This window comes from Sinohyriopsis cumingii, chromosome 17 (assembly GCF_028554795.1).
Source record: "Sinohyriopsis cumingii isolate HCF-2022 chromosome 17, ASM2855479v2, whole genome shotgun sequence".
In the NCBI taxonomy this organism is placed as follows: Eukaryota; Metazoa; Mollusca; class Bivalvia; order Unionida; family Unionidae; genus Sinohyriopsis; species Sinohyriopsis cumingii.
In genome coordinates, this window is record NC_142977.1 from 24794495 (window position 1) to 24816335 (window position 21841).

At 35.9% G+C, this 21841-nt stretch overlaps 1 protein-coding gene across 7 annotated transcripts in view; it reads left to right on the forward strand.

The window, feature by feature from the left end:
• Positions 1-21841, forward strand: part of LOC149778269 (rap guanine nucleotide exchange factor 1-like) — a 170554-nt gene that overhangs the window by 99576 nt on the left and 49137 nt on the right. For all 7 annotated transcript variants that reach the window (XM_089939068.1, XM_089939072.1, XM_089939071.1 and 4 more), the window contains 5 exons: positions 1860-2713; positions 9207-9445; positions 11327-11448; positions 11900-12071; positions 12815-12890. In XM_089939068.1, coding sequence (XP_089795194.1) covers positions 1860-2713; positions 9207-9445; positions 11327-11448; positions 11900-12071; positions 12815-12890 — 1463 coding nt within the window. The remainder of the gene's footprint in view (positions 1-1859; positions 2714-9206; positions 9446-11326; positions 11449-11899; positions 12072-12814; positions 12891-21841) is intronic.

The following is a 21841-nucleotide window of genomic DNA, read 5'->3' on the forward strand; positions in this document are numbered from 1 at the left end:
AAGCTTGCATGCTAACCACTGTATTGTTAATACCACTCAGCCAGGGTCACAAAGGATGGTAAATGACAGCAAACTGGTATTCATAATTCCACTCAATCTGTGTCACAAAGGATAGTAAATGACAGTAACCTTGTTAATACCACTCAGTCTTTGTCACAAAGGATGGTAAATGACAGTAAACTTATATTCATAATTCCACTCAGTCTGTATCACACAGCCTTGTATTCATAATACAACTCAGTCAGGGTCACAAAGGATGGTAAATGACAATAACCTTGTGTGGTTAATATCACTCAGTCTCTGTCACAAAGGATTTTAAATGACAGTAACCTTGTATTGTTAATAACACTCAGTCAAGGTCAGAAAGAAATGTAATGACTGTATCCTTGTATTCATAATGTGACTCAGTCAAGGTCACAAAGGATTTTAAATGACAATAACCTTGTATTGTTAATACCACTCAGTCTCTGTTTCATAGGATGGTAAATGACAATGACCTTGTATTGTTAATACCACTCAGTCAAGGTCAGAAAGGATTGTAAATGGCAAAAACCTTGTATTCATAATATGACTCAGTCAGGGTCATAAAGGATTTTAAATGACAATAACCATGCATTGTTAATACCACTCAGTCATGGTCGAAAAGGATGGTAAATTGCAGTAACCTTGTATTGGTATTTCCACTCAGTCAAGGTCAGAAAGGATAGTAAATGACAGTAACCTTGTATTCATCATAACACTGAGATAGGGCCATAAAAGATGGTAAAAGACAATAACCATACGTCAGTCAAGGTTTTAAAGGCTCATAAATAACAGTAACCTTATATTGATAATTCTACTCAGTCATGGTCAGTAAGGATGGTGTTTAAAAAAATCGACTCATTCAGGGCTTCTAAGGAGGGTAAATGTTATTAACCTTTTATTGATAATTCCACTCTATCAAGGTCACAAATGACGGTAAGTAACAGTAACCTTATTGGAAGTTCTGCTGAGTCAGCGTCTCAAGGATGGTCAATGACAATAACTCTGTATTAGTAAATTTTGCATAGGAAAATCTTTGTGCAGTATAAGAGACAGGTTGAAAATTTATTAAAATATAAGAGACCAGTCCACACAAAAAATTTGGAGATCTAATTTTATTTTAAATCTAAGCTAATACATTGTGGTTTAACAGATTTTATACTTAATATACTATTTTGTAAACCTTAAGTACTGTGCTGATGACTTTGTCTGTCTTGGCATGGTGTTCTATAGCACAACATAGCAATTAGGTTGTTTGTGCCCAGGAAATTGGAATAAAGTGAAATTGACAAGGAACATGGGAGGTGACTGGGGCTGATTCAATGCTAGGAATGAAATTTGCATCCTTCTGAGTCACCAAGCTTGCATGCTAACCACTGAACAACGATGGCTACTCCTGGACTTGGCTTTTGTGGATCACAGACTGACTTGTTACATAGCTTCCTTCAGTCCCTCATGTCAAGACTTCATCTTGTAGCCATGCTGTTTATCATAGGTCAGAGATAAGAAAATGAGAAGGTTGATTGGCATGGTGGAATTATTCATTGTATCAGTAGTGTTGAATCTTTATTTAACACAGAAATTACATAGTTTTATATATTGTAGATGTGATTGCATGAAATTGTAACAGTGAGTGGGAGGTAATGTACACAACATCTGTGTGTCATGGATGATATGTGCAGGTATTTTTTGTGCCCCTTTACTATAAATGTCATAAATCTGCATTTATATTCCTCGATGGGTTTTCTTCTCCATATTATTCCTATCAAGATTTAAATATGTTAATTATATTACCAGTATTAAGTATGCATCCTCTCACCTGTATTTTTTTCTTCCAGAATACTACAAAGGCACTCTCGAGAGATGGAGGCTGTTGAACAACCTCCACCGCTCCCTCAGAAGCGGCGTTCAAACACTAGCGCCCTTGACACTGGTAGCAGTAGTCCATATCAGGGCCATAGTCCCCTCAACCAATCCCCTCATACTAGCATGGTGATGTCTAGTCCAAATAATGACTACTCGTACTGTTCTGATCACATGAGCTCATATAGCCAATCACCAAGCATTTCTCCCATTAGCAAGTCACCGGCAAGTAGTTATGGCTCTGGGTTGAACCATTCAGTGGAAGACCTTCCAAGCGGAACACCAAGGACACAAAGAGCAAGCAGTTTTTCACGAACATCATCGGACTCAAAGATGTTACAACCTATTGTGGCTATGACTAGTTCACACTCTGAATGTACTGTGCATAAAATTAATGAATTGACCCAAGAGATCAATAGATTGACATCAGACATTGCTAAGAAAACTAATGGCGATTACCCACCTCCACTTCCAACTAAGATGAAAATGCAAAGACTTCCATCACAGTATGATAATATTGAAATGCCTTTGATAGATATGAGCACACCATCATCACAGTCCACAATGAGCAAAGCAATAATCAGTCAAACAGTAACTGCAAGATCTTCAAAGATGACGCATTCAGAGGAAGCTCGACTTTCATCTTCATCAGCTTCTAGTACACAATCTTTCACTGGAATGCAAATGCAAAAATCCAACACAATCTCATTCACACAAAGGACAAGTTCGCAGGAAACATATTCAAGTTCAGATACTTTCTCAAGCACAAGTCATTCAAGCATGGAGAGCTTACCGAGGCCACCACCTCTGCCTCCAAAACAGAGACACAGTAAGTATCCTTTGAAATTGAGTACATCATTATAATCCAGTAATAAGTTTGCATAAATACTCATGATTCATAAATTTGTTATAAAATAAATTGTAAAAACTGTTTTTTAGCTCTTCTAGTCATAGTCCAGAAGATCTTATGAACTGGCCTGTTGTCTGTCATCCATTTCATCCCTTATCACAGGTTTTATTATTGCTACTTCTCCTAAACTGGCCTGTCATCTGTCATCCAGTCCATCCCTTATCCCAGGTTTTATTATTGCTTTTGTCCTAAACTGGCCTGTTGTCTGTCATCCATTCCATCCCTTATCACAGGTTTTATTATTGCTATTTCTCCTAAACTGGCCTGTTGTCTGTCATCCATTCCATCCCTTATCACAAGTTTTATTATTGCTATTTCTCCTAAACTGGCCTGTCATCTGTCATCCATTCCATCCCTTATCACAGGTTTTATTATTGCTATTTCTCCTAAGCTGGCCTGTTGTCTGTCATCCATTCCATCCCTTATCACAAGTTTTATTATTGCTATTTCTCCTAAACTGGCCTGTTGTCTGTCATCCATTCCATCCCTTATCACAGGTTTTATTATTGCTATTTCTCCTAAACTTGCCTGTTGTCTGTCATCCATTCCATCCCTTATCACAAGTTTTATTATTGCTATTTCTCCTAAACTGGCCTGTTGTCTGTCATCCATTCCATCCCTTATCACAGGTTTTATTATTGCTATTTCTCCTAAACTTGCCTGTTGTCTGTCATCCATTCCATCCCTTATCACAGGTTTTATTATTGCTATTTCTCCTAAACTTGCCTGTTGTCTGTCATCCATTCCATCCCTTATCACAGGTTTTATTATTGCTATTTCTCCTAAACTTGCCTGTTGTCTGTCATCCATTCCATCCCTTATCACAGGTTTTATTATTGCTATTTCTCCTAAGCTGGCCTGTTGTCTGTCATCCATTCCATCCCTTATCACAGGTTTTATTATTGCTATTTCTCCTAAACTGGCCTGTTGTCTGTCGTCCATTCCATCCCTTATCACAGGTTTTATTATTGCTATTTCTCCTAAACTGGCCTGTTGTCTGTCATCCATTCCATCCCTTATCACAGGTTTTATTATTGCTATTTCTCCTAAACTTGCCTGTTGTCTGTCATCCATTCCATCCCTTATCACAGGTTTTATTATTGCTATTTCTCCTAAACTTGCCTGTTGTCTGTCATCCATTCCATCCCTTATCACAGGTTTTATTATTGCTATTTCTCCTAAACTTGCCTGTTGTCTGTCATCCATTCCATCCCTTATCACAGGTTTTATTATTGCTATTTCTCCTAAGCTGGCCTGTTGTCTGTCATCCATTCCATCCCTTATCACAGGTTTTATTATTGCTATTTCTCCTAAGCTGGCCTGTTGTCTGTCATCCATTCCATCCCTTATCACAAGTTTTATTATTGCTATTTCTCCTAAACTGGCCTGTTGTCTGTCATCCATTCCATCCCTTATCACAGGTTTTATTATTGCTATTTCTCCTAAACTTGCCTGTTGTCTGTCATCCATTCCATCCCTTATCACAGGTTTTATTATTGCTATTTCTCCTAAACTTGCCTGTTGTCTGTCATCCATTCCATCCCTTATCACAGGTTTTATTATTGCTATTTCTCCTAAACTTGCCTGTTGTCTGTCATCCCTTTTCACAGGTTTTGTTATTGCTATTTCTCTTAAACTACTTGGAGAATTGCCATGAAACTTTATATGCACATTCTTAACATGGTCAAGCTGGTTTTGAATAAAAATGGTCTTGTTGGTCCAAAGCTTCTTAACCTCTATGTGGCCAGTCTTTTTAGCTACTTCTCCTGCTACTTAACACCTAATGTGTTGCATAAATGTGGAAGCTAATAATTTCTTTTTTTATCAATACATTCATCATTTCCAGGTTTTTGTAACGAGTAATTCACTTGGTTGGTCCCTCTTTTTCTAGAGAAAAGGGGGCACATGGCCCAGATTTTTTAAAATCTTGATGCAACCCAACATGGTATAACATGTTGACTTGTTACAACTTGGTATAATAAAAATAATATGACATCAGGAAGACAGGTTCATGAAATGTTCAATCACCATTGTAAAATGAATTTTTAATTAATTTCTGGATCTGTATACTGAAATTTAAAAAAATGGAATGAATTGCTCAAATATCAGTTCCAGATATCTATCAGTTATTTAGATCTTTCATATTGGGAAAGATTAGCTGATTACAGATTTTTCGGGGGTGGGTCAGAGTCTCTTTTTGGACACCATGTATTTTTGGCAAAACAGTATTGTAATGCATTGTAACTTTCTGTTGATGCTTTGCAATAATTAATTTCCAGAACCTTATGATTTTAGACACAGTTAAAGAAAACCTGGTGTCTTGTTTCGAAGTAAAAGTCTTGGTGTATTTGTCAGTAATTAAACATGAGATTTGTTACAGTTGGTCAGCATAAAATGTTTACTGTAATCATGAAATTACCAATTATTGCTGGCACTCAGAATTCAAATCCTTTGTGTCAGTTCTAATGAAAAATCAACTCGCTGTTTTGTTATGATCACAATTTTATGCAGATGACACATGATGATGAGAGTCTTTGACTATTAGACCCAACATGGGAATCAATTACATGTATGATGGCAAATGCACAACAGTATCAGGACGCTGTCAGTATATACTTATTAAGTTTTTTTTCTTCCCCCTTCAAAACTGTACTGCTCTGGTGGCCTAGTGGTTAGAGCAGTTAGAGCGTCTGCCTCGGATGCTGGAGGTCGTAGGTTCGAACCCCTACCAAGTCATAGCAAAGACATACAAATGGTACTTGCAGATGCCTTGCTTGGCGCTCAGCATTAAGAGGTTAGTGTTGGGACAGGTCAGTCTGGTGTCAGGATGTGACTGGGTGGGGCATCGTGCAGTGTGTTCATTTTAGAATCCTAAGACAGAAATCTCATTGCTTCATAATAATTCTGACTATATATTGCTACTCACTTTTGCATATTTAACATTCCATGGCTTAGCATACAGTTCAAGCCCCTAAGGAGTCTTATGTCACTTGTTAAGGCTCGAATAAACAGTAACAGAGTAACACAAGAAGGAGTGAAAACAAAAAGCTTTTAAAAATACAATAATTTATTTCCCTGGAAAAATTCTGTAAAATTAAAAAAATTTGAACTTATGGTTTTATAGAATCAAATCCAAAAATAATCAGAGAATAAAATTTTAGTAGTCCTAATAACAAAATGTTCTACTGATTTCACATTCAAATCCCGATGAAGAATCCAAGATGGAAGATGACGTATGCTGCAATCTGTCATTTTGAAATCTACAGTTCCTTGTAGAAACAAGATGTATCGCTCCGGTTTCTGATAGCTGAATAAATTCTAATAAAAAAAACTCCTTGTTCCACAATATTACATGAGCACACATATTTTCCAGAAAAATAACAGAATTAATCCTTTTGAATCCAAGTAATCTGAAATAACTCCAAGCCAAGTAATTTGAAATAACTCCAAACAGCACAATATGCAACTAACAGTTTAACAGCCCATCTTATACAGCGATTAATTCTCCAAAACATTGGTTATTTGGTCTTTATAAAATGTAAACAAGGGTCACGTGATCATTTTCTGTAAGTTTATAGAAGCAAGTACTTGTTACAGATCACGTTTACCCAGTGTGACCCTGACAAAAACCAATCATTTTTACTCTAAGAAATAAAAAATAAAAAAATTGTTTATATCTTAGAGACAAAGTCCCATCATGACTTGAAAACAACCAATCATTTTGAAATAAAATAGAACTTGTTTACGAAGGTTGCTACAAATCCTGAAACAAGGTTAGGATTTAGATCAACACCTATAAACTAACAGTCAAGGTCCAACTATATTCTAAAAAAAAGTATCATCTCTAGCGAATAAATTTACATTACAATATCATGTAATGAAAAAGAAAACAATAAAACTGACAAAAAATTGAATTGAAATAAATATATATTTAATCAGATAGACATAACAGGAGCCTCTCGTTGTTCTTGATTGCTATTTTTATCTTTACCAAAATTACATGCATTTCTTGAGAATAAACATTTTCAAAATCACAACTCACTAAGAAATCTTTTTATTTAATTTGCTTTTATTTCTTATTTCCAATGAAATAAAGCTTCTGCACATTTGTAGGATAGATATTTACAGTCACTAATTATATAGCAGAGCGATGAAAAGTGGATTCAAAAGATTGCTGTTCTCTTGGAAAATACACATAAAGACATGCCTCTAATCATGTATTAGTGCATTTTCTGGCAGAATGACATATCAAATACAAAAGGGGCCCCGAGTGGTCTAAAGCGCTGTCCGTCACGGATCACTATCATCTCACCTGTTTGCATGGGTTCGAGTCTCGGGCTTGGCCAGAGTGGATGTGAGATAGCTTTCCTGGGTTCTTACCCCACCATTAATACTGGCCGCCATGTATAGCCTATCTTGTGCAAAAAAATGGCATTAAACCCTATAACAACAACAGCAAATACAAAAAATCAGCAAACAGTGTCATTCATTCATTATACTACTTGGTAAGATGTAAACACTGCTTGTTTTACTTCATGATCATAGTTGCTTTAATTGGTTGCTGGTGTGTGGGTTGCCATATTTTTTCATCTGCTTTTCACCAAATAAAATAATTGAATAAGTCAGCTTAGGACAAATCAGAAGATTTGCAATGTTTGGTCAGGAGTTTAGACTTGAAAAGTGGGAGAATTTTCAATGAGGATGGCAAATATTTCATTTCCGCAAAGTCATTGACTTAGCTATCCCAGTGAGGACTTGAAGCTTGGGTCACTGTGATGGTAGTTTTTGTCTGCTTGTATGAGAACTTTTGTATGTATTCCAAGTCAGGGAACATTATTTTAACAAGATCTGAAAAGTGGTCTTCTACTGTTAACAAGGGGCTGTGTTCAGCTACAAAGCTAGGAAACAGTGTCTCCGCATGCATATCTTTATCCTCATTTCAGTGATGGCGTATATCTTGTCACATTTAATTTTTTAATATGCTGCAAGACTAGTAATAACGTTCTTGCCGCCATAGCATATGTTAAAATTAACATTATGGAAAGGGCAGAAATTCATGTTCTTAAAACTTGATTCCATCCACTGAAATTCATGTTTCCATCCATAATTAAATTTTGTGTGATATTTCAGTTGCTTGCTTTTTGGTTCTTTAGCATTGGGAGATAATGCATGCTTGGACATCTCAAGAAACTTTAAGCACCAAAACAAAATTGACCCTGTTTGAAGCTGATTGAGCTCTTTAGTTATCCAACCATAATAAATTAAAATCTAATCCTTTCAGAATTACTTCTGATCAGTTTTTTAGGAGCAATCAGTAGAGGAAACAACAAAGATCCTGATCTGCCAGTATATCATGGAATGGCAAATCATGGTCATTATCTTTTTGCAGCTGAACTCAACTTATAAGTGAGTGTAAAATATAAATGTAAAGTCAATGCCACACCAGTTTCCTTCCCATGGTTTGCCTCCTGTTAAGAGCATTTAAAACATTGGGTTGTCTTTTCATTGATTGTTATGCTACTTGGCTTTAACTTTTTCTTCATGTTCACGGTCTCACCTTTAGTCTTGCCCATTGAATCATAGTCAGATAGATGCTTATGTCAGGGAATTAAAATTAAGAGCATTCAAAACATTGAGTTGTATTTGCATATGACCATGAAGAATATGATGCTAGTTTTTGTGCCAAATAACATCCAGATTGACATTATTCCAGCTGTGCAACATTGCACAGGGATACAACAGTGTGATCTGGACAGGCAAAAGTAATGGGGATAGATACAACAGTGTGATCACAGGCAAAAGTAATGGGGATAGATACAACAGTGTGATCACAGGCAAAAGTAATGGGAATAGATACAACAGTGTGATCACAGGCAAAAGTAATGGGGATAGATACAACAGTGTGATCTGGACAGGCAAAAATAATGGGGATACAACAGTGTGATCTGGACAGGCAGAAGTAATTGGGATATAAACAGTGTGATCTCGACAGGCAAAAGTAATGGGGCTATATACAGCAGTGTGAATTGGACAGGCAAAAGTAATGGGGATACAGCATTATCAATTGGACAGTCAAAAGTGACTCTAGTGATCTTGTTGAAAAAGTATGTGAGACTTCAAAAATTGGCCAGCGTCATCTGTGTTTTGGAAAAGCATCTTAAGAACCTAATATTTTGTTTGGCCTTATTAACTCAAATTTTAGATACACTTGACTGTATATCCAATAAAACTCATTCATATCAGTCCTTGCACAATTTCATAAATCCCTCACATACTATAAGTTTATTCCTTTTAATTTGTTTGCTTGATTAATAAGGTTACAAAATTTTAGAAATTTCAGACTTTGAACAGATTTGAAAATTACTTAAGCTCTCTTCCAAGAGGTTTTACATGGATCTTTTTTACATTACAGTCCAGGCATACATGCAGACATTCGGAGCTTACACTCAGCCCCAAGGATTGGAGTACATTTCACGACACTCAATAAATTTTTATGAGGCACAGTGGCATCGCCACCAGATGGAGTTATCACACCAGATGTACCCTCGCTCCAACACAATCAGCACCATCTCTGACCTCAGTTCTGATTCATCCTTTGGTGATAGTGCACCCGAAAGCCCTGCAATACCAGCTCTTCCTGCAAAACGAAAGGTAAAGAGTTTAGAATTACAGGTACAATCCATTTTTTTTAAACTAGCATAGATCTTCATGCCATCCCTATTCTTTATGTAAATCTCTAGAAAGTTCCTGTATATTTTTTCATTCCTATATTTTTCACCAATTATTTCTAGCAGAATCCCTATAAATTCAATATTTTGGTGTCAAGTAAAACTAATTTTTCATACTAACTTTTTTTTCTCTTTGGGAAATGAAGATCGTGATGGATGTGTTTAATTCTTGTGGTTGTTGTTTTGGGTTTAAAACCATTTTTCAAAATGGCACATGATAGGTTATATATGGCCATCAGTATAACTGGTGGACAAAGAACCCAGGAAAACTCCAGTAAATTTCCCCCAACCCACAAGAAGTTACTGGGAAGCTTTCTCACATACTCACATTGGCTGAGTCATTGGCAGAATATTGAGCGGACAGAGGTGAGAGGGCAGTGATTGATAAAGTCAAGCGTTTTAGACCACTTGACCACTGGGGGTCCTGCTTGTTGAGTTTTTGATGACATACAAAATGTGTTTAACTTATTATTTCAACCATTATGTTATTAATGTTGATTTATTTGTATGTTCAAATATTTAAAGATACAATATTCAGTTGGTAAAATATTAGTATATTATTATCCTTATACATTTTATGCTTTCTCAACGTAATCCGTATAATATTTTCCCTGTATTTTTTAAACCCAATGCCCTTTGCAATGCTGACAGTTTTGAAAAATATAGACCCTGGCCTGATGATGCCTGATAATAACACTCCATGACTGAACTTACGTTTGCGTTTTCACTATTAGCCAATCAAAATTGACATAAAAAGTAAAACTATTTGTGATTGGCTTAAAAAGCTTAAGTTCTTTTTGATTGGCTTAAAAAAGTAAAGTAATTGGTGATTGGCGAACACAGTATTTCAAGCTTAAACACAAGTTTAGAAATTTTTTGATTTCCAGACCTAGCCGCATTAAAATAATGAGATTTACCAGATTTTCAAATGAATGGTTATAATTTGAAATGACCTGCAATAAATTGTTTCGATTGAGACATTGCATTTTTGGGTTGTTTTAAACTTATTAGACTAACTTGTATCCCATGCAGATTGCTTCCACATTTAGGAAATTAATATAATTGCTTATAAGTCCTGTCCAACTACAAGCAGTATAGATCCTAATGTGCTGAAGATCAGGTTCTGTGTTTGGCTGTTTCTACTAGTTAATCCTAGCAAAGTGCATTGACCCCAATCTGACAGCACATTATGCAGTTAGATGTGAGTAAACATGGTAACACCTTTACTATCTATATCGAGTTACTCATATTATTGGTATTCCAGAACCATTATCTTTTCTTTTAGGGTCAGTGAATTTCTCATGTGATGGCTGAACAAGTGAACATTAGAAAATAACATTATGACACAAGAGTTCTTAAACATTTGACTGTTCAGGTGAAACAAATGGAGAATTATGGAAGTAAACTTAAACTTCTATCCATATGGAGCACAAATATGTCTTGTTTGCTTATTCTCTTTTGAAAGAATTACACAAAAGTGTATAAAGTGAAACCTGCTTCAGCAACCACTTGTATATAAGAACCACTTGTGTGTATATGGCAAGTTCCACAGGTCCCATTTCAACATTACATACATACTCATAACTCCGGTGCAGCTGCAGACAACAGACCCCAGACTGCTGTTGCATATTGTACATGCAGATCAGGGTCTGTGTTGTCTGTTTTATTGATTACTCTGAATAAACTGCATAATCCCTTGTATGGTTGTTGAATACAGAAACTTGGTTTATGGCTTTAAACTAGATACCATAATTACAATTTCTTTGAAACTGCTTACTTAGCCAATTTTGCATTGCTCCTTCAGTTTGCCACTCACAGAGAGAGCCAGGTATCTACAGGTTCCAGCCACTCAGATACATCTGCTGACGTTATGAGAGAGAAAGCAACCAGTCTGGTGGAGCCAGGCCAGGGGGCTAACTCTGACAAGTATGTGCAGGAATAGAAATTTCATCATTTTGTCATTTATTTTCAGAACTATTGCAAAAATCTACACATTTCGGAAACAGATTAACTAATACTAAGATTCTCTTCTATATAAAATCATTGTGAAAACTGATCTTTTTTTTCTCTATCTTCATCATTCACACTGAAGTATCCACTGTCTAATTGGGCAGTTCACTAGCCTTGAATTCAAGATCTTTGGGTATGTTAATGATGCCGAGAAGAATGTATGTGACAGTAAAATCAACTGTAGGATCCTCCAGTACTGAAATACAAGAATGCCATCTGCATTCTGATTTATTCAGATCATGGTCAACAGTATAATTCATTGAAGCTCATATAGCATATCATACCATTATGTCATAAATGTTCATTTCTGATTAATCATAAAATCTGTCACAATCACTGATATGTCAGAAATACTTTCATTTACTAGAGACGTAAAGAGGTCCTCCGCACCTGCTGGTCAGGTGGTAGAACTCCCTAAGGAACACCATGGGGAATCAGAACCTGGTTCTGATATCCAGAAAGATGTAGACTCAGATTTTGCAGAACTCAACCCACTTGATGACATTGATGTCTCAGATCAACTGATCAGGAAGAAACAGGTACATTTTATTCACCCAGAAATACATCTTAGTCGTAGTTACCATATATACTCGCATGTAAGACAAATCTAGCTGCAGACTGCATAGACCTACTACATGACATTGGTGTGTCTGATCAACACATAAGGAAGAAACGGGTACATTTTATTCACCCAGAAATACATCTTAGTCATAGTTATCCTATATAACCACATGTAAGATGAATCCAACTGCAAACTGCATAGACCCATATAATATAACTGTAGTCTACATTGTTGTTAGGAGCAGTTATGGCCCTTTAATGCCCATTTTTCTAACTTTTGTTTCCCAAGACAAGTTCCCCAGTTTAAGACCCATTTGAGCAAGTTGTAGTTATTGGGGCCCTTTGCAATGAACCCATCACACAGCCCTTCGCAATGTACTTTTCATCCACAGTTTTGTTATAACTTAGTTTAATTCACCTTTTTATGTCCAATCTCACAAAAATCAATTATTCAATGTGATTTCACATTATTAAGTTCTCTATTTTTGATTTTTGATGCACTATCATAATGAGGCCTTTTTTAACATCCTTCAGCTTAAGGGTCCCTCACTTTTAACCCATATTAGGTTGTTGGCTTGTATGAAGAGCATTATAAGGAAATAGTACTGTTCAGAGAATACAGAATCAAGCTTGGCTTTCAGGCTTTCCCATCAAAATTTGACTGATTTATATGGTCCCCATAATTTTACCATATTTGTCTAATGTGTATTTTTTTTACAAGGGTGAAGATGGTCCAGAAATCAGAGGGGGGTCAGTGGATGCATTAATAGTTCATGCTGCCGCTGCTGCCAAAAGTGGTAGGTTACACCTTTTTTTAAATGGTTTACCTTCCTTGAAACATTTAATGGTTTTTCACTTGACATCTAATATGACAGCTTCTTATAATATTAATCAGTGCTTTATCATTGTCTTTTTAGAATATTTTGATGGAAGATTACTCAGTATAGAAATTCATTTGGAAAATTGTTGTTGATTATTTTTATTTCTTTGAAAACTTGTATACTTTTTTCATATATTTTCTTCTTAAATTTTGTATGATTTTTTTTCTTCTTTTCATTTTGCATTTCTGGTCCACTGAATCCCAGTTTGATGAATTGTGTGTAAATTGCATGACCAGCACAAAAATTCCTGAGCACAGAGATAATGCCATACAAAATATGGAAAGTTATATTTGCTTTGCATGTTTTAAAAGTAAAACAACATTTTTGCAGCATTTTATATATGTTAATAAACACCCATAATGATTTATATAGGTAAATCAGATGTTAATATGGTAATAGGAATTAATGGTTAAAAAAAATGTGGTTGTATAACATTTATTTGATCAACCAGTATGTGGATTTATGGTACATATATGATGAAAAGCTAAGTATGTTTAATGTCATTCATTTACTATTTTATTCATTATCATTCATGTTAAATACTTAAGTGACTGCTCCGGTGGCCTAGTGGTTAGAGCATCCACCTCGGATGCAGGAGGTCGTGGGTTTGATCCCTGGCTGAGTCATACCAAAGACTTACAAAAATGGTACTAACAGCTGCCTCACTTGGCACTCAGCATTAAGAGGTTAGTGTTAGGACTGGTCGGCCTGGTGTCGCGATAATGTGACTGGGTGGGACATCATGCTACATGTCTGCAGCATGATGCCTCAGTGCTAGACATCACTATAATCTGTCACACTGCAGACATCATAGTGATATGACTGAAAAATTGTTAAAGCTATGTTAAAAATCCAAATCACGCACACACGCTGTCACACTGCAGACATCGTAGCGATATGACTGAAAAAATTTTAAAACTATTTTTAAAAATCCAAATCACACACACACAAATACAAGTGGAGTGTTTCAATTTCTCTGTATATCTTTGTATACCATATAATGATATCTTGGCTTTTTATTATATAATTTTGCATAACAAATATGATTGGTTATGATTTGATATAGTGGAGTCATTCCTGTTTGATAACATTTCCATGTGTGGGTGTGAAATTTTACTTTTGAGATACAGTATATATACACACATCAACAAGTAGAGTCCAACTGCAAATAGCATACACCCTGATATGCCTTCAGATAATGCACTAGCAGTGCAGGTTCAGTATTGTTTGTTCTGATGACTACACCTAACAAACTGCATAGACCCAGATCTGGTGATGACAGATAAGTGACCATACAGTTTGCAGTTGTGCTCAACTCGTATATGTTCCAATTGACCTTTAAATATACAGTCTGACTTAATGTTATAAATTATTACATTATGTACAAAGAATTATCTTGCATAAATGATGGTCAGATGCACAGAAGTACCATACATCAGATTATTTTAACTGTTATAAATCTTTGTGAAATTGTTGGTCAAAATTAATGAGGGCAGTTCCATTTAAACATAAATATATGGTACCGATGGAAGGCAGTTTTTTTCAAAATATGTCAGGTTACTTTAACAGCACAGAGTTCAAATTAAAATGAAAAAAAATTCTAAATTGCATCCATGGGCAAAGTACCCCACATTAAAAGTGCTTTCCGTGGGTCCCTTGTATGTTTTACTGGAACAGCCCTACTTCATAATGAATGATTCAAGGTCGGTATTGACACTTTAGCTTGCCTCTATGAAGTAAAAGACATATGTTGTTTCTATTATTTCCATTTGCACATATGCATATACAGATGTAAAGCCTCACTGTTGCTCAGATTTTTACATTTAGCTCAAGTTTTTAAATTTACTTGTGAATGTGCTATTATACCTAAAATTATGACACTTTGTGAGGGAATACATCATGATGAGTACTACACCCTCATCACAAAAGTAGGTCATGGCAACCCATATTTTATGTTTCACAGACTTTGATTAACTGCTGTGTTTTAAGTCTATTTCTCTATCTTTGTTCATGCTAGATGGAATGTATATTGATGAGCAATAGTCCAAATACATTATCTTTCAATGTCTTGGGTTACATTTTGTATTTGATGTTCATATTTCAAGCACTCTTCATACTAGGGGCCCCAAGTGGCCAAGTGGTCTAAACTGCTCACCGTTCCAGATCACTGCCATCTCACCTCTGTCTGTGTGGCTTCGAGTCTAAGGCTTGGCTAGGGTGGTGTACGTGAGAAAGCCTGCCAGTAGCTTCTTGTGGGTCAGTGGTTCTTCCCTGGGTTTGCCATTGTTCTTCCTCCACCAGTAATACTGGCCAACATGTATAGCCTATCTTGTGCTGAAAAAAATTGTGTTAAACCCTACAAAAACAACAACAACAACAACTCTTCATACTAGCATTGTGCTATTGGTTATATGCATCTTTGTTAGTACTATAGCTGACTCCTACAACAAATAAGTTCATCATAATCTATATTTCATCTTTTGCTGAGTTTGGTTAAGTCTCTGCATTTTCTCATGACCACATTAGTTTTAGGCATGCTGTATACATACTATTCAACCTAGAATCATGAAACTTTCTGAAAAGATGCACCTTCATAAGTACTGCATCCTTATTTTAAAAAGAGGTCACTGTGGCCTGTATTTTATTCTTTGATGACTTTGTTGAAGTTTTGTGTTAACATTATATTTATTGGATGCTGTTTATGTTTGAATCTTGAACTTGATAATTGGATGCATTTGTTTATACTACTCTCTTTCCACATAGGAATGTCACTGTAACCAACATTGTATGCATTACTATCATGGTATTTGTATTTAACTCATGACCACATGGATTTTTGATGCTGTGAATACATCCTAGCCTGCATAGAAGGCATTTTCTTAACCATGAGAGTGGAAGTGGGAATAAGTATGTTTATTCAGTAGTAAACTTTCCATATTAATGACTACACTTTGTATATTGTTATTGGTAACCCCAACAGGTTAGTTGTGCATTGTATTTTAAAATAAGTATAGCAGTTTGATAAGTAGACCGAGTACATGTTCAAGAGACCTTCACTTTGGCTGCCTTGCTAGGCGCTCAGCATTAACAGGTTAGTGTTAGGACTGGTGTCCTGGTGCCAGGATAATGTGACTGGGTGGGACATCATGTTACATCTCTGCAACATGATGCCCCAGTGGTAGATATCACTATAAACTGCCACACTACAGACATCATAGCGATATGACTGAATTTTGTTAAAAGCTTCGTTAAAAATCTTAAACAAAATACTGGTCCATGAACTATGCTTCTACTGGACATAATTCTGGCTGTCACTCTAAGACTGTGACTTTCACCCAATAGATTCTGGCTTCTTTGGGTGGACAGTAAATAGCTGCTGAAAAAGATTTGAAGGACAATGATTTTCTCTTGTTTTAGAAACAAGAAAAACAATCAATTTCATTCTAATTAACTGACTTTAGTACTGTAAGACCCCCCACTATTATAGGATGGGCAAACAGTGCCAGATTATCTTAGTAGCAAAAGTAGCATATGCTATGGGCCCTGCACTTTCAAGGGCCCAGCGCTAAATGCTTTCTAGCTATCAATTTCGGTTCAGTGATTTGATCTATAACTATAGTACTATACTGCCTTCAACGTCAGAAATGTCGTATTATCTGGTTGGATAGCAAATGAAAAAATACAATTACTTTACTGTGCAAGTTAAAAATTTATGTTTAATATTTATGTGGGTTTTTTTAATTTAGGGCCCCTTTATAACAAATGCTACAGGCCCCGCACTTGCTTAATCCGGCACTGGGGCAAAGTCAACATATTGCATGCATTTCCTTTTTGCCTGATGGGGGTGGGGGAATATTCAAAACTACTTTAATTGCCAGCCTATAAGTCGATGCAGCATACAAGTAAAATTTGCTGATTTTGTAAATTTTCAATCCTTCATCCATATATAATTAGATTTGGAGTACAAGACAGGGCAAGGTCAGTACCTTGGTTTCGTTTCTTACACTACAGTATCTTCTGATGTCATGAATATTAATGGTATCACTGTATGCTATTTGTGAAAATGTATCGATGATCCTAACATGCTTTTTCCCATTTTGATTTGGAGTGTGAGTGTGAGGGGTGTCTGTTTTGGAGAGAGATGTTTCAGGACACTTTTAATCTGTATCATTCAATTACCTGACAGTTTTCACCTTACTCATGTACTCCTGTACAAGGGCACTGATATATTCCGTTATCAGTTGACACAGCTGAATGAACAGTCCATGCATGTTTTAATTATGATTGTCACAAGAGCCACATGGCTGTGCCATGTTATGTACATGCTAATTAAATATGACCATATCTTTAGCCAGATTATTCCAATTGAAACCAGTTTGAGTGCAAGATTCAACAAATGAGATCAAATCAAATTACTGAGGCTACCAAAAGGGAAATGAGGCTCTTCACAAGGAAATCAGAAATGTAATGAAAAATAATGAGACAGAGAAAAAAAGTTAAAGAAAAATAGAACACTTTTTTTTCTAATTCTTTAATTTGTCAAATGAACTGTTTCATAATACATATTAATTATAATTGAAAGTGGGGGGAGGCTGAGTGGTCTAAAGCGCTCACTGTTAGTATCACTGCCTTTTCACCTCTGTCTTGGGCTCGCCCAATGTGGGTATGTGAGAAAGCTTGCCAGTAGCTTCTCATGGATTGGTGGTTCTTTCTGAGTTTTCCCAGGTTCTTCCTCCACCATTTATACTGGCTGCCATGTATAGCCTATCTTGGGCTGAAAAATGGCATTAAACCCTACAACAACTAAAAAAATAATTGAAAGCACATCCATGTTGTAATTTATCTTATTACCTGTTCAAGAACTGTTCATGCTTTAATCAATAGAATAATGGGTAAGAGTTCATTTCATCCTCTCCAGCATCTGAGAATCCCTCAAATTCTTCGTCTTCCATATCAGAATAAAAAATAGTGGCTATCTGTGGGCTCGGATAATTGAAAATATTCTCATTATTGTTGGTCTCCATCTCATCCTCATTTGGCTCTATCCACTGTCAATTTCTGCTTTCACAAAGCCGATTCAGGTTCCCTATCGCATGCATCTTTAACCCAATGTGCAGCCTGGGGATGTGTGGTGTGCGGCATATATCACATGTTTGTGAAAGCTGTACTAGCCTGCTGCCATCCAATTATCCCACAACTTGTGAAGTTCAGCTTTTGGAGGCAGCAGTTAACGGAAACGTCTAATGGCTGTAATAACTTTGTCATGCCATCTGGGATGATACCTAATGATGCTGTCTTCTTAGTGAATTTCTCCTTTGTCATTGGTTTTCTTTTAAAAATTAACATTGGTGGCAACTTCCTACCATTGGCAGAACATGAGAGAAATACAGTGAAGCTTGACTTTTCATCACCTGTTGTGCTAATAGTAACACTGTTGGTTTCTTTAAGCTCTTCTTTTCATTGGAATGTCAAATGTTAAAGGCACTTCGGCCATGTTTATCACGTTTGTCATTTCCATATTATCAGTCTTAATCTTGTCTTGCACATACACACAGAAATTGTTCAATTTTTCCAAGTCCACTGTTAGTTTCTGTATCATAGTAGTGCATTGTCTTATACTAAGGCCCCTTATTTGCATGCATCTAAAACACTACAACATACTGCCACTGAAACTTTCAGTTCCTAATTCAGTTGAGATTTCCTTGGCCTTGAGTCTGAGTTCAACAGATTTCATTCCACAACTCATGTGTTGTGTCAAGACATATCCTTCTGATTTATCCTCAGTATTAATCCATCTTGCTTTGCAGCCACAATTTGCTTTCTTTATTTTCTTAGTTGTGCCTAATGAAACCTTAGCTTTACACCAATCCCAGACACATTTTTCACTTACACCAGATTTCCTGTGAACATCCATATTTCCACCATTCTCTTCCAGGGGGCCCCGAGTGGCCAAGTGGTCTAAAGCGCTTTCCATTACGGATTACTGCCATCTCACCTCTGTCTGTGTGGGTTCAAGTCTCGGGCTTGGCTAATGTGGATATGTGAGAAAGCTTGCCAATAACTTCTCGTGGGTCGGTGGTTCTTTCCGGGGTTTTCCTGGGTTGTTCCTCCACCATTAATACTGGCCGCCATGTATAGCCTATCGTGTGCTGAAAAATGGCATTAAACCATACTTCAACAACAACAACAACATTCTCTTCCATGAACTTAACAACTTCCAACTTAAAAGCAGCCGATTAAGACTTGCATGATTGCAGGGAGGCATTGTGAAATAAGTTATATGAGTTGTACGGGGGTATTTATACAAATGATTATGACTGGAAAGTTTGAAAAGAACATGCCTGACTTATTTGAAAATGTGTCAGTACAATTGCAATTAAAACAATGCCCTCGGCTAACTTCATTATTTACAAACAGAGAAGGGAGTGGGTGTCATTGTTTGTGTTTCTTGATATTAAAAACTGGTACCATTATTTGATGCGGATTAATGATAAAGATCAGAGGGTACTGGCAATGTGGTACCTACTGTTAGTAGCCAAAGCCAATATCAGGGTTTAAACAATTGCACCAATGACTTTGATGGTTGTCAGAAACCAAAAACTGACTTATATCAACAGTATAATCAAAGAGAGACACCAAAAACTGACTTTCTCAACAAACTAATCAAAGAGAGACACCAAAACTGACTTATATCAACAGTATAATCAAAGAGAGACACCAAACACTGACTTATATCAACAGTATAATCAAAGAGAGACACCAGAATGACGGCTGATTAAGAATGAACATAGATGATATGTTGACATTTTGCTTTAAACTGAAATGTAAAACTAAAAACAGATTGTATATGATCTGTGAATGATCTACCTACATATTTGAATTTTAAGCTAGATTAAGAGCATTCTTTACTGAAGATATGACAGTAATTTGGATTACATCCGTTTGTTGGATCAATTATATCAGTGAAACAGCTGTACCAGCAATTACTCGCATGTGTCATACATTATACTGGAAAAATCAAATATCAGTGGCCCTGTGGCTAAAATGTAATCTGAAACAATGAAATATCATTAAAAAATATGAATAAAACAAAGTTTATTTCATATCCTTTTTTAGGAACAAAGAATATGCTTTGAATTGGTACAGTACACTGTGTAGTAATAGACCATAAGTGTGCTATGTGGCCCATGAATTGTTTACCGGTAACTGTTTTTTTACTTCATGCTTGAGAAATCAGAAGATATAAGCAGAATGCATACAAATTAATAAAAAAAACTTATAAATATGAACACAGCTATATTAGTTTATATCAAATTATTGATGTAGTAATTGAACAAGAATTGGTACAGCTATGTGACCTGTTTTTGATTATGCTGATTACAGATCAGTTTCAGTGACATACCAGGTACTGTAACCCATGTATAAGTCAATGCAATTTCAATGACATAATCCATATATAAGTTGATACAATTTCAATGAAATATCCATATTTAAGTCAATGCAATTTCAATGACATAATCCATATACAAGTCGAGGCAATTTCAATGACATAATCAGTATACAAGACGAGGCAAGCTCATAGAGGCAAGCTGTGGAATCATTGACTACATTCTGACTAGAGAAAAACAAGACATAAAAAGCAGGAAGAATTAGCAGTACCTGTTGCATGGTAAATTGCAATATTTATTTTACAAATGATTCTTTGTGTTATTGTATCATGTTTTTATTTACTAGGCAGATATATATTGTTTAAAATATTGATGACATGCAAATATATGTAGATACGTGATTGTGGTTAATTAGTGTGGAATCAGCATAAGTACTCAAGTTCCTGGTCTCATTTCATCATGATGTCATATCATTGCATATTCTTTCTTTTATTTGAGATACAGCAAGCCTTTGTCATTACTTTAAGATTTCAACTATGCCTGCTTTTCAGATTTTTATGAAATAGTTAAAGTCCTGCAAGTTCGTTCTTTATTTTTAATGTGACCTTGACCGTCACCCCAGAAAACCTGTTTGTATTTTGTTACCAATTTGGTTAAGTTATAAATAACTAGAGTTTCGGATCATGGCAGGTACCGTATATGCTCGCTTATAAGGTGATTTGATTGTAAGTCGAACCACTCTTATATCTACTAAAAGTTTAAAAAATTCTTTGACCCTGTCATATTTAGAGTCTCATACATTGGTAAACTATTCTATCTGTTTATGTTGACCTGTCGTCTGTGAGTCAGGGTTGCACTTTGAAAAAATAAACTAGAGAACTGGCTAAATAGATAGATTGATAGAAAGAAAAAATACTAGACAACTTATATTTTGTCAATATTTATTTTAATACAAATCCATAGAAATCCATAATGATTTTCATTTTAACTCCATTTACATGTAAAATATCACATACTTTTTCTTCAAATCAATATCCTCAGTACCTGACTATTTCTAGCAATAGTCTGCAAAACAAAAATGGTACTAACAGCTACCTCGCTAGGCCTCAGCATTAAGTGGTTAGTGTTAGGACTGGTCAGCCTGGTGTCAGGATAATGTGGCTGGGTTAGACATCATGTTACATGTCTGAGGCATGATGCCCCAGTGCTATACATCACTATAAACAGCCACACTGCAGACATTGTAGTGATATGACGGATTTCTTTTAAAAGTTACATTTTTAAAAAATCTAAATTCAGACATCAAGTCTCCAAAACACCAAAGTCAAACACCAGTTTCTCCAAAACAACAAATTCAAACACCAGTTCTCCAAAACAACAAATTCAAACACCAGTTTCTCCAAAACACCAAATTCACATTTTGTGTTGCAGTTGTTAGGTTTCTTTATAAAGTCTATAACTTTCAATTAGAATGTTCTG